The 14,656-nt window shown below is 40.5% G+C and overlaps 1 protein-coding gene across 1 annotated transcript in view; it reads left to right on the top strand.

Moving 5' to 3' along the window:
• Nucleotides 1–14,656, top strand: part of ADGB (androglobin) — a 1,363,241-nt gene that overhangs the window by 173,702 nt on the left and 1,174,883 nt on the right. Inside the window, exons 6-7 of the mRNA XM_086927423.1 lie at nt 654–793; nt 6,970–7,056. Of these exons, the coding sequence (XP_086783549.1) occupies nt 654–793; nt 6,970–7,056 (227 nt within the window). The remainder of the gene's footprint in view (nt 1–653; nt 794–6,969; nt 7,057–14,656) is intronic.

Genomic DNA, 14,656 nt, shown 5'->3' on the forward strand with positions numbered 1-14,656 from the left:
ACATTTTTTGCTACTTCTCTCCAATTGTGTACGGACATATGCAGAATAGCAACTGAATTCCAGGGCTAATATCCTCTGTATGGCAGCAATAAGGCCCTGCGAGTGGGCATGAAAATGTGATTGATATGTCCACCACCTGCCTTTTGAAAAATGTTTTTGTTAATACTGAAAGTGTCATGTTCTTGCTCATCTCACGTACGCGACATTAGCAACGTTTTTTAAACAGATTATAAATGCATTTTTAACGTTGGCATTCTCTAACCTAATAATATGCTTTGCAGATGTGCGAAACAAGTCAAAGTAAGTGGTGTGTCTGTTCGTTTGGAATAAGTAGCGTGTTAAGACTTCATGCACCAATAATTAAGTGAAGTGACTGGAGAAGAGACTGAATTAACACGTGCCGGCTACTAAATTAGTGGGAGATTTCACTCCCCGTCACACAAGATGTATTTATTAAAACTCCGGTTGCCATTTTTGTCTCTCCTCATGGTCATTAACTCATCGGCAATTTCACTGCTGCCGCAGCAGGGACACAGGATGTAAGTGCTTGGGGGGGTTGGAGGAGAAATTGCAAGTTTGTTTTGAATTTCCGGTTCTATTTCTGACTTCCATGGCATTAATCTGCTTGTTCTCTTCTTACTGCTACATTCTAGGGTAGCTGGCGTAAGATCATTGTGGATGATACCATGCCGTTCAGTGAAGACAACAAACTGTTGCTTCCGGCCACCAATTCAGAAGTGGAGCTTTGGCCAATGCTGTTATCTAAAGCTCTCATCAAACTGGCGAATGTCACGTAGGTTGATCCTTTAACTATTTCTTTGCTTTTTATACCCTTCCTCAAAACTATACTGATCTAAAACCAAGCAATACACTATTTCAAGGTTTATAGCATATGTCTAGAGAAGCTAGTGATGCCTTCCTGAATGCAATTTCATAGAAATGGATGGAGGTCATGACTGCTTCACTCTAGGTTTTTGGTGCAGTATGTAAACTGAAAAGTTTTGAGGTGATCCTTCGAGCGGGGGACAAGAAAAAGAAAGTGTGTGTGTGTGTGTGTGGGGTTGAGGGCACAAAATGTGTTTTCCTAATTGAAATTTCCATAGGAAAATTTAACAGCGATACCGCAAAAATGTCTTAACAGAATTACACCAAGTTTGGCATAAAACTAGATCGTGGTTCAGAAAGCCTGCCTTTTGTGATTTGGTGTAAATCTGTTTTGTCGATTTAAAAAAATGAATATTCAAAATGTATGTATATATTCCGCAGCGGAAGATGCATGAATCCATCAGATCGATTGGCTGCCAGCACATCAACAATGATGTGGCAGCAACCCTGTTAGGACTCTGGGACTCTGATCCCTGTTCTGTGAAAAAACAAAAAAATATAGGGGAGAGGCTAGGGGTACCCTGCTGGCCGTAGAGCGGCCAAAGACGTAATTTCATCTGTGGTCCTGTACCAAAAAAAATCATGGGCTTTCACCCTTTTTTATAAGTAACATCCTTGGGGTAGGCCAGGGCCTGGGGGGCGCCATCAAAATGACTTCTTTTGGGGAAGGGAACCCCTTCCATGAGCCTTATTGAGGCTCCGGGAACACTATCCATCAGGGCTGACGTTCATATTTAGAGTAGGGTGCATGCTGTCCCCCTTTCCTAGCTTCTTAGAGGCCCCCGGAACACCACCTGGGGGCCAACATTCTTATTTAGGGGAGGGCGATTCAGCGCCTCCCCTAGCCTCATAGAGGCCCAGAAAACTACATTTTCTGAGGCTGCGTTTCACATTTAAGGAAGGGGGCATGGGCCCCTCTCTCCATAAACCATTCATAGAGTCCTGGGACCCCATCCCCTAGTGGCTAAAGAGAGCAGCAATCCATGGACCCCATTCCCCTGGACCCTGCTGTTCCTTTTCAGTCAGAGTGGCGGCAGCTTTGCTCCCGCCCAGCGAGAGCATAGAAAATACTGTTCACACCTGGGCCTGAACAAAGGAACGGAGCTGGCTCCCACCTCACCCAAGATAACTGCTAGTTGGGTAGCCAGCAGGTGCTGTGAGAGCTGTGGGGTATCCCTCGCAGCTTTCCAACGAATAGGCATGTTGTGGGTGCCCAGCTTGGGCACCAGAGCACACACGGTAAAAAAATAATTCCCAGCTCTGCCGGCAACCATGATAGGTGCTGGCTGGGGAGCCGAGATGGACTGTGGGGGTATTAGGATTCCCCCACGGCATTACCCAACATTTGTCCAGGTTGTGGGTGCCAGTTGTGGGCACTGGGGAACCTACAAAAAATAAAGAATAATAAATGATTGGCAGGAGCTGTTGAATATTTATTCCCTGCCCCATAATGCCCCACAAGCTCTTTTTAATAATGTTTTTGGTTCCTGGTTATGTCACTAGAAGGGGCAGGGGAACCACCAAGCATTTTTGTAATGTTGTAGAGGGCTACTACAATGTAGTTAAATTAAACGTACATTAAAAGAAATTGCAGTAAGTCCCCAGGGTCATTAAATCCATGACCTCGGGGGAGTCACTTTAAGCTAAGCTGGAGCTGTATGCTCTTCAACTGGAGGGCAGGGACCCCTTGTGGTTGATTCCTTACTTCACGTTGGGACCATGAAAATGTTACTAAAAAAGACTCAATAAAATGTTTAATGTTGATAAGTTTTTTTAATGCTTTGTTGAAAATATTTTGTGACAATTTCTAGTATTTTATTGACAATCTCCACTATTTTATATTGCAATATGTGAATTTATCAAATGTACATTTGATTATAGTTATTGGCAACTTTTTGATAATGCCTGCCTGATAAATGGCTGCTTGATATTTGCTGATGTGCTCACCCTTTGATAAAGACAATGCGAGGTGCTGCATGTCACAGGGGTTGGGCATAGGCCTTGTACCCATCCCCACGCCATGCACGGTGATACACATCTCAGTTTACATTTTAAAAAAACTTTGAAATTCACTGGAAAAATACAAAGGTTAAAGCGATGTTATATTTAGGTGAAAATGTCAGTTAAAAGATACAGTTTTAAATAAGAAAAACAAATAAAATTCACTAGTTATAGTTTTTGCAAGTAATTTGTTCCCGCCCCTAGTTCTCATTTGAGCCTTAATTTCTCAAAAACTAGTGAAAGCATTTACATCAGATTACAAAAAGCACGCATTCTGGACGAAGATCTAGCTTTCTGCCAAATCTGGTGTAATTCCATTCAGTTGTTTTAGCTGTAGCTGTGTCTAATTTTCCCAAAGAAAATTGTATAGGAAAACAGGTTTTGGAACCCCTCCTTTCCTCAGCCCTGCTTGACAGATCATCCCGAAAATTTCTAGAGAGGAGCTAAGGTGTATGAGACTTCTTTTGAAAAATTTCATGCAGAATATGTCATTAATATGTTTAGAATATTTTCTAATTCACGTATACTTACATGTGTGTGTGTGGGTGTGGGTGTGTGTGTGTGTGTGTGTGTGTGTGTATATATATATATATATATATATATATATATATATATATACATCAGAAACAAAAGTGACAGAAGTGACAGAACTCCATGTTTGCATACATGTCAAATCAGGCCCGCCCCCTTCCTTTACCATTGTGCAAACGTTCCCTGTGGTGCGTTTTAAGTTGAGGAATTAATTCCTCTTCAATCTTGAGGGTCCCTGGGGGCCAACTAGCCCACCAGGTAAACCCAGTATGTGCCAGGGAGCTGCGTTGCAGAGAGGTGTTCAGAGGCCACGTCCCTTTTTACACCTCTCTGCAATGCAGCTCTGTGGCGCTTACTGGAGGTACCTGGTGGGCTAGTTGGACCCTAGGGACCCTTAGGATTCAAGGGGACTTAATCTCCCAATTTAAAACGGACACAGGGCGCGTTTACACAGGGGCGAAGAGAGGGGACGGGGCCTGAGGTGACGTGTGCAAACACGCCCTGTGGCGTGTTTTAAGTTGGGGATATAATTCCCCTTTAATCCTGAGGGCCCCTGGGGGCTAACTAGCCTGCCAGGTGCTTCCAGTAAGCGCCACTGTGCTGCGTTGCAGAGAGGTGGCCCAGGCTGTGCCCCTTTTTACACCTCTCTGCAACGCAGCTCTGTGGTGCTTACTGGAGGTACCTAGTGGGCTACTTGGACCCCAGGGACCCTCAGGATTCAAGGGGACTTAATCTCCCAAATTAAAATGGACACAGGTCGCGTTTAGACAATGGTGAAGGGAGGGGATGGTGTAGGAAAGTGGCTCTATATATAGGGGACCAAAGTAAAATCAGCTAAACTACAAATTCTGATTTACTTTCCTGTTATCAGGAGAGACCTCAGTGCTGCATCTTTGAGCCCAGTAGTGGTCCTGAAAAGTAATTCGAACCGTACTTACCAGTAACTTGAATTTCGTTCCATAGGATATCATTGCCTGCTTTTTGCTGAAAATGTTTCTGTCGATTTTTGAAACTTACAAATATTCCTCTAAATTCAGCCGAATTACGAATTCCGATTTACTCACCTGTTATCGGGAGAGAAATCAGTGCTGCATCTTTGAGCTCAGTACTGATCCTGAAAAGTAATTTTAAACATACTTACCAGTAACTTGAATTTCCTTCCATAGGCTAACATTGACTGATTTTACTTGGAAATTCTTCTAAGTGTGGAGTTTTGGAACTTTAAAATATTCACCTAAAATCATCCGAACAACAAATTCCGATTACCTCACCTGTTATCAGGAGAGAACCCAGTGCTGCATCTTTTAGCCCAGCACTGACCCTGAAAAGGGATTCTAACCGTACTTACCAGTAACTTGTATTTCCTTCCATAGGAATCCATTGTCTGGTTTTCACCAGAAAAGTTTCTGTCTATTTTCACAAACTACAAATGTTCCTTAAAAATCGACTGTATGACTTAAACGCATTCTTTCAACTGTTTACAGGAGATGCACCAGTGCTAGATCCAGGATCCACCACTGAGTAAGAAAAAGGAACGATAACACCTCTTAGCTGCTAAGTAAATATGCTCCCATAGGATAACATTGGTGATTTTATGTGAAATAGTTTCCAAGTGTCAACTTTTAAAATACAATAATATTCCTTAAAAATCACTACTGTAATCAAAACGCTTTTACTCAACTGTTTACAGGAGATGTCCCAGGACTGAATCTAGGATCCAGTCCTGTGGTTAGAAAAGTTATCCATAAAGTAACTAATTGCGTTTAACTAGAAATTCCCGTTCAGCTCAATGTTGCATTGTGTTTGAAATTGTGTTGCCCATTGCAACAACTGTAACTGCTGTCCTCGAAAGTCTATTTCCTATTTGCAAAGTATTTAAACTAAAGTAATTCATTCTGAGAAAGTATTTTTTGTAATGTAATGTAGAATGTAATTATAGTGTAATTTAAAAAATAAAATATCTAAAAATAAATAGTGTAAACAAATGTAGTAAATAGTATCAAAAGAATATATAACAATTAATTCATTTAAAAATGGTCATTTACGAAACATTTTAAATTCACTGAAAAAAACATAGGACATGTTATGGTTAGGAATTAACATTTAACCCCTTCGATGCTCATGACGAGCTCAGCTCGTCATGAGGTACACCTCCCGTACACTCATGACGAGCTGAGCTCGTCATGAACAATGGGAATAACTCGGGACCAGCACAGCGGGGGAATACCATCAGCAGTGATGGTGTAAAAAAACCTTTGAAATTCACTGAAAAAACCATAGGTTTCAGACATCTTATAGTTAGGAATTAGCATATGAAAAACCTTAGATATTTACCTCTATCAGAAAATCATGGGAGAAAACAGTTTGTTGTCAAACATGGTGCATCAAATCCCACTTAAGGGTCAGCATAAAACCTTCTGAGAGCCAATCAGAATTGCTAAATATTAGAATAACACCACCAATACATTATTTATATTGTTATTGAAATCTGTTATCACCCTTTATATGTGCTCCTTTTTGTGAACCTCAAAACCTTGCTTTTACTACAATGCATTTCAATGAGGACCATATCCCAGAGTTCTGTGATGGCTGCCAGAACATATTATTCATTGTGCAGCCAGCCAATTAGGATTAAATAATCCCCTTTAAATTGGCCAGTCAGAGCATAACTGGACAGCAACCATCCAGCAACACTTAGCATGTTAACCCATTCATGCCCAAACCAAGCCCCTCTTTAAATACAAATTGTGTGAAAACAACTAAACAAATTTATACCAAATCACAAAAGCGGGATTTCTGAGTAAAGCTCAAACTTTTGGCCAAATCTGCTGTAATTCCATTCTGCCATTCTTTGTGCATCGCAGCACAATGTTTCTTATGGAACGTAACGTGGGCAATCACACTTTTATCCCCCTTTTTCTTGGCCCCTGTTTAATGGATTAATCCAAAACCTTCCCTGAATATTTTTGGGTGAACGTTTTATGCAGATTTGGCAAATTCTCTTAGCAACGCACTGCCAGCGTTGCTGAGCACCAGAATTTTCTAGTTTTGATTCAACCTAATGCCTCTTTCTTCCATAACCGTACACATCCTGTCTCTTAACCTCACTGTTTCAGGTGCTTTTCATCCTATCTCCTTATGACATTTTTTGCCTACCTATATCTGCCTCTTTCTTTCCTGCCTTTCTCTTTCATGCTCTGGGTCAAAGTTTAATGATTAAATAAGACCCAGGTCCACAAAAATGTATATTTGTTCCAACCACCTGCACACTGGCTTTTACCTTGCTTTAGGATTGATGCCAGCATGAGAATCTTTTTACCTATCAGGTGAAGAAGGTTTTCCACATATCCAGGAACTATGAATCTGGAAATCACAAGTTGACTCTGTCTGTTGAGGAAAGAAAAAGACTATTTTTTGTGTGTATGCAGTCCTAACCACATTTATTTTATATTGATTTACCCTTAAATTTGCAGTTTCGATGTAATATTGTTTTCGTTTACCTGCAATGTTCTCTATCATACACCTGACGTGTAAATTGTTTCTTTACATCAGACTGCATTCTTCTGGAAAGAGAGAAAGAGGAAGATTTACAGTTCTGCATTCACTCACTGGCTGGATGCCTGAAGTTCTTCCGCTCCAGTAAGTATCATTGTAGCACTGTTAGGAAGATTTTTTACTCACATTGACTGCCCAAACAATTGTGAACTCATCCATAACCACGTTTGTGAACTCATGAGCCATGCATTTGAGGTGAATATTATTGCGTGAACCCCTTAACTGGACATTTTTCTTTTCCTCCAGAGTTTTATACAGCGCAAATTTGACCCAAAGGTATCCGAGCACTTTACCAGTTGCGTTGCAGACGGACACATTCATTTTTTTTGTTAGGCATTGGGAGATTAAGGGACTTGCCCATAATCACTAGATGTTGAGCGTCCCTGATGAGACTCTAACCCGGTACCCCAGCTTTGAAGTCGACCTATCTAGCCGTAAGGCCACATCCTCTTCCTAATTTAGTTTTTAAATCATTACGTCTGTTGAGCTGATTGGTTAAAATTATTTTTTGCGGTTTGTTGATGCCCATTCTATTCTCATTTAAAAAAATCTCTATTTTTTAAATAATTTACTTTGGCCTCTGCAAAATTAAGAATCAGTGTAAGTTATTTGGTCGCGGGCATCACACACTCTCCATCCACCAGTATTGATATAGTATAGTCTGGTGTGTAAAGTAATCCCAACATAACAAAAATTGTCACCTCGAACATATCCTGAGAAGTACCAGAGACTGAATGAATGAATGAGTAGTTTGCAAAGCGCATGCATCACCCCCAAAGGGTATCTCCGCTCTAGAGAGCAACATCCCAGATTATCAGTTGCAGAACAGTTCGGGTTTCAGAAGTTTCCTAAAAGTAGGGAAATCATTCTATTTACAGAGGCAGAGAGGAAGGTGATTTCAATATAGGGGAGCTAGATGGGAAAAAGATTTACCCCCAGAGTGGGACTTTCTAGAACGAGGGATAATAAGGAGGGATTTTCCCCCTGACCGTAAGGATCTGCATGGTCGATAATGGAGAAAGTTTTATGTTAGGTAACTGGATCCTTTGCCTTTTAGCACCTTGTTTACAATACAGCAGGACTTGAACTTAATTCTCTGTCTTATAGGGAGCCAGTGTAGCTATCACAAAAGAGGCGATGTGGTTGTTCTGGATAGCATATTCTGTTCCAGGCGGGCTGCAATATTCTGAACCATTTATTCAATAAAGCCTCATCAGTGGCAGCCGAGGCGGCTAATCACTAGCGCCTGAATCAAAGTTGTACGTACCTCGAGTTGAAGGAATTGAAATGCACTGGAGCATAATGAAACAGGTACCAATGGTAGCTCTTACTTGATTCCTCATAGAAAGGGACTGATTCAACTGGATGCCTACATTTTTACCACCTCCTTGGGGGCTGGAGCTGTGCCTAAGTTTAAGGGCCACCACTCTGCAGTCCAGAGCTTTTGGGCAGTTCCAAAGACTATAATCTCCATCTTTTCGGCATTCAACTGAACAAACTTTCTGTCTTCCAGGCTGAAACCGCTTTGATCCCTGCAAAGAAACTGAGATTAGAAGAAGTATCATTATTGTCAAAAGATAGGAGAAATTGGGTATCATCCGGGTATCATCTGCATATGGAAAAGGGGTGAACCCAAATTCTCTGGCAATATTGTCCAGGGGAGCTACATACACATTGAAAAAAGTGGGACTAAGGCAAGAACCCTGAGGTACTCCCTTGGTGAGCTCAATGATACGCAAGCGAAAAGGACCTAAATTAATGGGCTGCGTACCATTGTAGAGTATACCCCTAATTCCTGTTTCCTCAGGTTTGCAAAGCAATCTATGGTGCGAAACAGTGTCAAACCTAGCCGATAGGTGTAGGAGCACCAATAGTACAGCCTGATTATTATCTAAAGAAATCCTAATATAGTCTGTAACTGTAATCAGGGCAGATTCTGTTTTGTGCATGGATCAAAAACCGGACTGAGAGAAATCCAGGCAGCCTCTGGATTCTATATGTTCCATGAGTATTTTATTAATGTGCCCTTTTAGGAGCTTACTCATTAACGGGAGGAGAAAAATTGGACCCTAATTCAATAGGTCTGCAGGGGGGAGACCTGCCTTTTTACAAATAGGAAGTATTTGTGCCTTTTTCCATGCCAGTGGCAGGATTCCATCGTTCCGAGATTAATTCAATATTGCACATGTCAAAGGGGCTAATTGCGTAGCTAGTAGTGCGAAGATCATTGCTAGAAGGATATGAAGAGGTGACACAGATTTAGCCCCCTTTAACATTTCCGTCATGATTTGCAGCTGGATTGGGTTACATTCTTGTAAGAGAGAAACATTCCCTGTAGGGGATGAAATGAGAGTGGGCAAAATATCTGTGGCAATAGAAAAATTATCATATATTTTATTGATTTAATGACTATTAATGTTTTTTTTTTTTAAAACCTGACAGACTGAGGAAAGATCTGCATAAGATGGTTGACCAGAGAACCACCATCTACTGCATCATAGAGCATCCTTTCTCTTGCTCTGCTGCTTTACTTTTTTTTATTGTTTCCTCGTGAACATTGGGAAGGAAGGAGAGGAAAAGCCCACAGTTTATTCGCCTAAAAGACGCGTGCACCATATGCTCACTTTTCATTGCAACAGATTATATATACTTTTGGGGGGGGGGCATGATCATGTTACAGAATAATGTAAAAATCCAGTTAGCGAAGGAAGAGGGAAATGGAGCTTGTGACTCACCCTCCTCATATACAGTGTCACAATCAAGAGAGAGTCATCCTCTAGTCATCTAGGGTGAGCCCACTGGATATAGGGGAAAGACATTTTTCTTAAAGGAACTCTTACTGAAGTTATCGAGTGACATGCTTCATCAACAACTTCCTCCCAACGCTCTGAGGGTTGGGCATGCTGCAAACTCTTTCCTTACAAGGGAGCACTTTTTAAGGGAAAAGGGTGTTGGAGCTATATGAGTAATCTTCAAAATTGCCAACATGGTGCCCAAATCAGCATTTATTCATGGGTCCGTTGAACAAAGTTGATAATTGTGGAAAATGGCCTAGCTGGATTTACTATTACTCCTTGGCCCTTAAGTATGATCAACTAGTTTCTGCCATCTACATTAATCTGGTGGCTTTCGTCACGATCAGTATGTCTCTATTATTACCCTTTTGGGAAAGGGTGGCTGTTTATTTATTTAATCATTCCTACAGTGCCACACATACACTTTACACTACCATAATAAACTCCCTTAGAAGGTGGTCCATTTATTTGTAGACATATGATGCCTCAAAGGGCTCTCAGAGGACAGTGTGCCCAGTAGATACACAGTCATTATAGGTCCCACTCGGCCCAAGACCAATTCACCTCCTCCGGAGCCTGATGTTACAGAATATATAGTAGTGGTACATGCACCAAAGGCACTGATATCCTTGTTTCTTTCTCAAAATCAACTGCACGAAAATTCACCTAATCAAGATCCCGCACCGAATGATGGCAAACTGCTCTGTCACATAACTTAGGGAAATGTTACTCAATGCATTTTGAGGTATTTAGGGAGAGGTCACCTGTGGATAATCCCACGGTGAATGGAGAAGTGCTAGTGCTTGAGGCTTCCTTTATAATTGTTGACTAATTTGGCCAGTCTATATGCAGTTTGCCATGATCTGTGCATGTGGGAATGATGACCACTGATTTCCTGAATGTGGTGCAAATTGTTAAAAGGACACATTTACTAAGCGTGAAAAAAAGATTTCTTTTAATGTAGTGATGTGTCCACCTTAACTAGAGAGATTAAATAGCAAAATAGTAGCACACATATACACAGTAAAATGAAAAAGTGCACCCTCTAACTATTCTATGTTTTCCATAATAAGACATACCATACCTTCATCTAGTCCTCACCACATCCTCACAGTAGATAAATGGAACCTTCTGTGACAAAAACCAAATACAATATTTTTATTTATTAAACAATTGAATCAATAGAAACACAACATAATTTTTGCTGGGTATTGCCATCTATTCAGTTAGAGTGCTATGCACCCTTGCTCATGTTCTGCACTGAATGGCAGTTGTCCTTACAGGTAAACACTTGAAGGGATTTCATAATTATTTCTTCAAAGAGAACATAAGCACAACAGCCTTGCCAGTGTTAAATCATGTGCACGGTGCACTTAAAACAAAATCCAAAACAACATTTTTCACCCTTTATTTCTAGTGGGGTATGGAGATCTTTGGATAGATATGTGGACTTAGCTTCACAAGGCATGGTAGAGCAATATCCCTTTGTGTCTTCTCCTTAGTTTTTCCCTCCCTATTGTAGCATGGGTCTCGATCTCTTCTCTTTCTTTTTTCCTTTCTCTCTCTCTTTCTTTCTTCCTTTCTCTCTTTCTTTCTTCTTTTCTCTCTTTCTCTTGCTAATTATTTGTCCAAGTGATACATCTGACTTTCTTGTATTTTTCCTCTACGTTTTTTTACAACATAATATTTGATATGTAGGGGTTATATATGTCAATATTTATACTGATGTTTGCTTATGTATCTACTTTTTAATTATGTATTGCTCTTTGTCAGTGTATTACTTTGTATGGTATCTTAATTATATATATTTCTTCTTAAATTAATAAAGATATTAGAACAAAAAAATAAATAAATAAGAGAATGCCAAAAAAAAAGAGAAATCCTATTCCCTGCATAAGCTTGTCATCTTCTTTGTATATAGGGCCACTGGGTTCTTGTGAACAAAGTTTCTTTGTTCTAGAAAAGAGAAGGGAGTATTCCATATCATTGTTACCACACAAACCAGATATCCATAGTTGGCACGTTGTGCTTTTTGGTACTATTTTCACTAGAATATTTGAAATTTGACATCTCCAGTTCTACTAATTGGATTTTTGTTGTTTTGGTCTTGTTTTATTTATTAAAGATCACTCTATCTTTCTAAATTGATATGGGACACTTTTTGGTGTGGTGTTTTCACTTTATTACAATTTGAAGTGTTGCACAAGCTACCTGAGGGTTACGCGCAGGTTAATTTAGGGTTTGCTTATGACTACACCCTGAGAAGAATTGTGACCCCCCCCTCAAACAGTAACCCAATTTCTTACATGGTTTATTTTTGCTCAGCAAAGTTTACTCTATTTTTTAACTTGGATTTGGGTTTTTATTGTTTCCTTTTTGACTTTAGTAATTCTACTGTATTATTCCTACTGTTACTGGTGTGAGCTAGTAGAATGGGGATATGAAATAGTTGTAAGGGGACTACAGAGATTGCTATAGTATGGAGTGTAGGTTCAGTGGATGTGAGTGTCAGTCAGTCATTCAGAAATGTGTTTATTTATACTGTAGTTTTTCAAACTACACCACATGTATGTTAATCAAACTTATGAACCTAAAACATAATTCACATTTCCTGATCCCTGCATGCAAATTACACAACTTCCTTAAAAAATGTATTAAACTTTTTATCCTCATAAACAACTTTCCATTGCATATGCAAAATTTAGAATTTGCTAAACCATTTTTTATTAAAATTGGCTTTTTTGGTGGAGTTTTATGTAGCGAGAACTAGACCTGGAGGTATCAGAGCACTTTACATGAGCACCAGTTATGTTACAGACAGACACATTCATTTTTGTTAGTCACAGGAAGATAAAGTGATTTGCCCAGAATCACAGAAAGATGAGTTTCACTACCGAGACTCGAACCCAGTTCCCCAGCTCCAAGGTCGACCGCCATAGCCGTTAGGCCACATGCCTTGCAGTATGAGCGGAAATCAGGTGCTCCCAGCCCGTCCCTATCCATCTCTAATTGCAGTTTGGCTAGGCCCAGCGGGCGAATGGCAGTCCCCAAGATTAGCTCGGAGACTAATGTATTTTTCTGTTGTTTTTTTAATATATTTATTACGTTTTTTTCCCTTTTTTTACAGAGCACAGCTTCATACTAAAATATAAAACATACAGAAAGCAACGTGAAACCATGAGTACATATTAAGATGAAGACAAAGACTATAACACAAAAAAGTTTGCTAGGTAGACAAGTATCAATAATTGAGTCAGTAGATGCACAAAACAATATGGATAAATAAAGTGAGGTTAAGAGGGAGAAGTATCTAAACACGTGTTTCTTGTCTTTCCTTCCATATATTAATAGTCTTCCAAATCCCTAGCCCTAATCTTCTCCCCCTTATACCTTCCTTGCATATATCCCTTTCTCAAGAATATATACAGAAAGCAATCTCTCCAACCATTGATGAAAGGTGGGTGGAGTCTTGTTGAGCCATATCGAAGCAATGCAAATTTGTAAAATTGCCATAGCCAATAATATAAAATGACATGCGGGATAGTCTGTGCCATCGCCATCTACGCCTAGCAGGATTCTTGATGATGTGAGGGTGATCTCGATTCCCAGTGATTTCCCTAAGAAAGATTCTATGGGTCGATGGAGTGGCTGCAAGTGAGTGCAAGTGGCAAAGACTTGCACTATCTCAACATCTGAGCTATCACAGCGAGGACAAGTGATGCCCACTGTTCCTCCCCACTGCACAATCCTTGCAGGTGTGTGATATAGCGAGTACATCGTTTTATAGTGCTGGGCCTGAAGTGCCGCCGAGCAAAGGATAGTTCGCCCTAACTCTAATGAAAGATAAAAGCACTCATGTCCTGTCCCAAGTTTCTCGGCCCACTTGCTTTCATATTTCCCAAGGTCATCCTCTTTAAACGCAGTCAGTTCGACATTAAGCCTTTTATTCGTACAGCAGACCCTTCCCTCAATAACTTCCATAATTGCATTTTTCCCAAACTCACCCTTTTTAGTTACTAGAAAGCTCCTGACTTGTAAATACTTTAAAAAGTTTCTTGTCTCAACCCTATAGACCACCTGAATGTCAGAAAACTGGCACATTCCATTCGGGCCCATCAGGCCCCCCACTTTCGTTACCCCACGTCACCCCCACTCTGCAAAGACAGAATCTGCAAATATTTCCCCTGGAAGGGTATAGTTACTCTACAATCGGGTATATGCATTGAACCTCCCTAAGCCACATCTTTTCCTGAACGATGTGCATATCTTGTGTGCAGCGATCAGCGTCTTAAACTTGGTTCTTTTAAAATAGCTGGGATCTGTATACTTCAGAAAGCAATCCTCTGCCTCCCCTCCAAGCAACAGTGAGTATATAGCTATAGAGCCTAAAGTATCCTCTGAATCGGATGCTCCTCCCCCTAAAAGGCCAGACATGTACTGCAAGGCTGCTGCTCAGTAGTACATTTTAAAATCGGGAACAGCCCAGCATCTTCTATCCCTGGGGAGTGCCATATATCATAGAGCCCTTCTAGTCTTGCCATGCGCCAGTATAAAACTATTTATCACCTGTTCTAATGTAGTAAACCATTTCGCCTGAAATGTGGGTGGGATTGCCCTAAAGAGGTAAAGAAACTTTGGCAAGAGGATCATTTTGATAATATTGCAACGCCCTACTATAGAAAGGTGTAGATTATGCAATCTATCCAGATCTCTTTTGGTTTTATGTATTATGGGTTCTATATTCCTATCCACCACTTTATCTAGGTCCGCCGATATATTAATCCCCAGATAAACTCCACATTCCACTACTCAAGTGTCAGAGCACTCTGCCTTCACATTCTTGATTATCTGTGTCTTGGGACCATTCAGGCCTTATCCAGACACCCGAC

The sequence above is a fragment of the Lissotriton vulgaris genome, chromosome 6 (assembly GCF_964263255.1).
Source record: "Lissotriton vulgaris chromosome 6, aLisVul1.2, whole genome shotgun sequence".
In the NCBI taxonomy this organism is placed as follows: Eukaryota; Metazoa; Chordata; class Amphibia; order Caudata; family Salamandridae; genus Lissotriton; species Lissotriton vulgaris.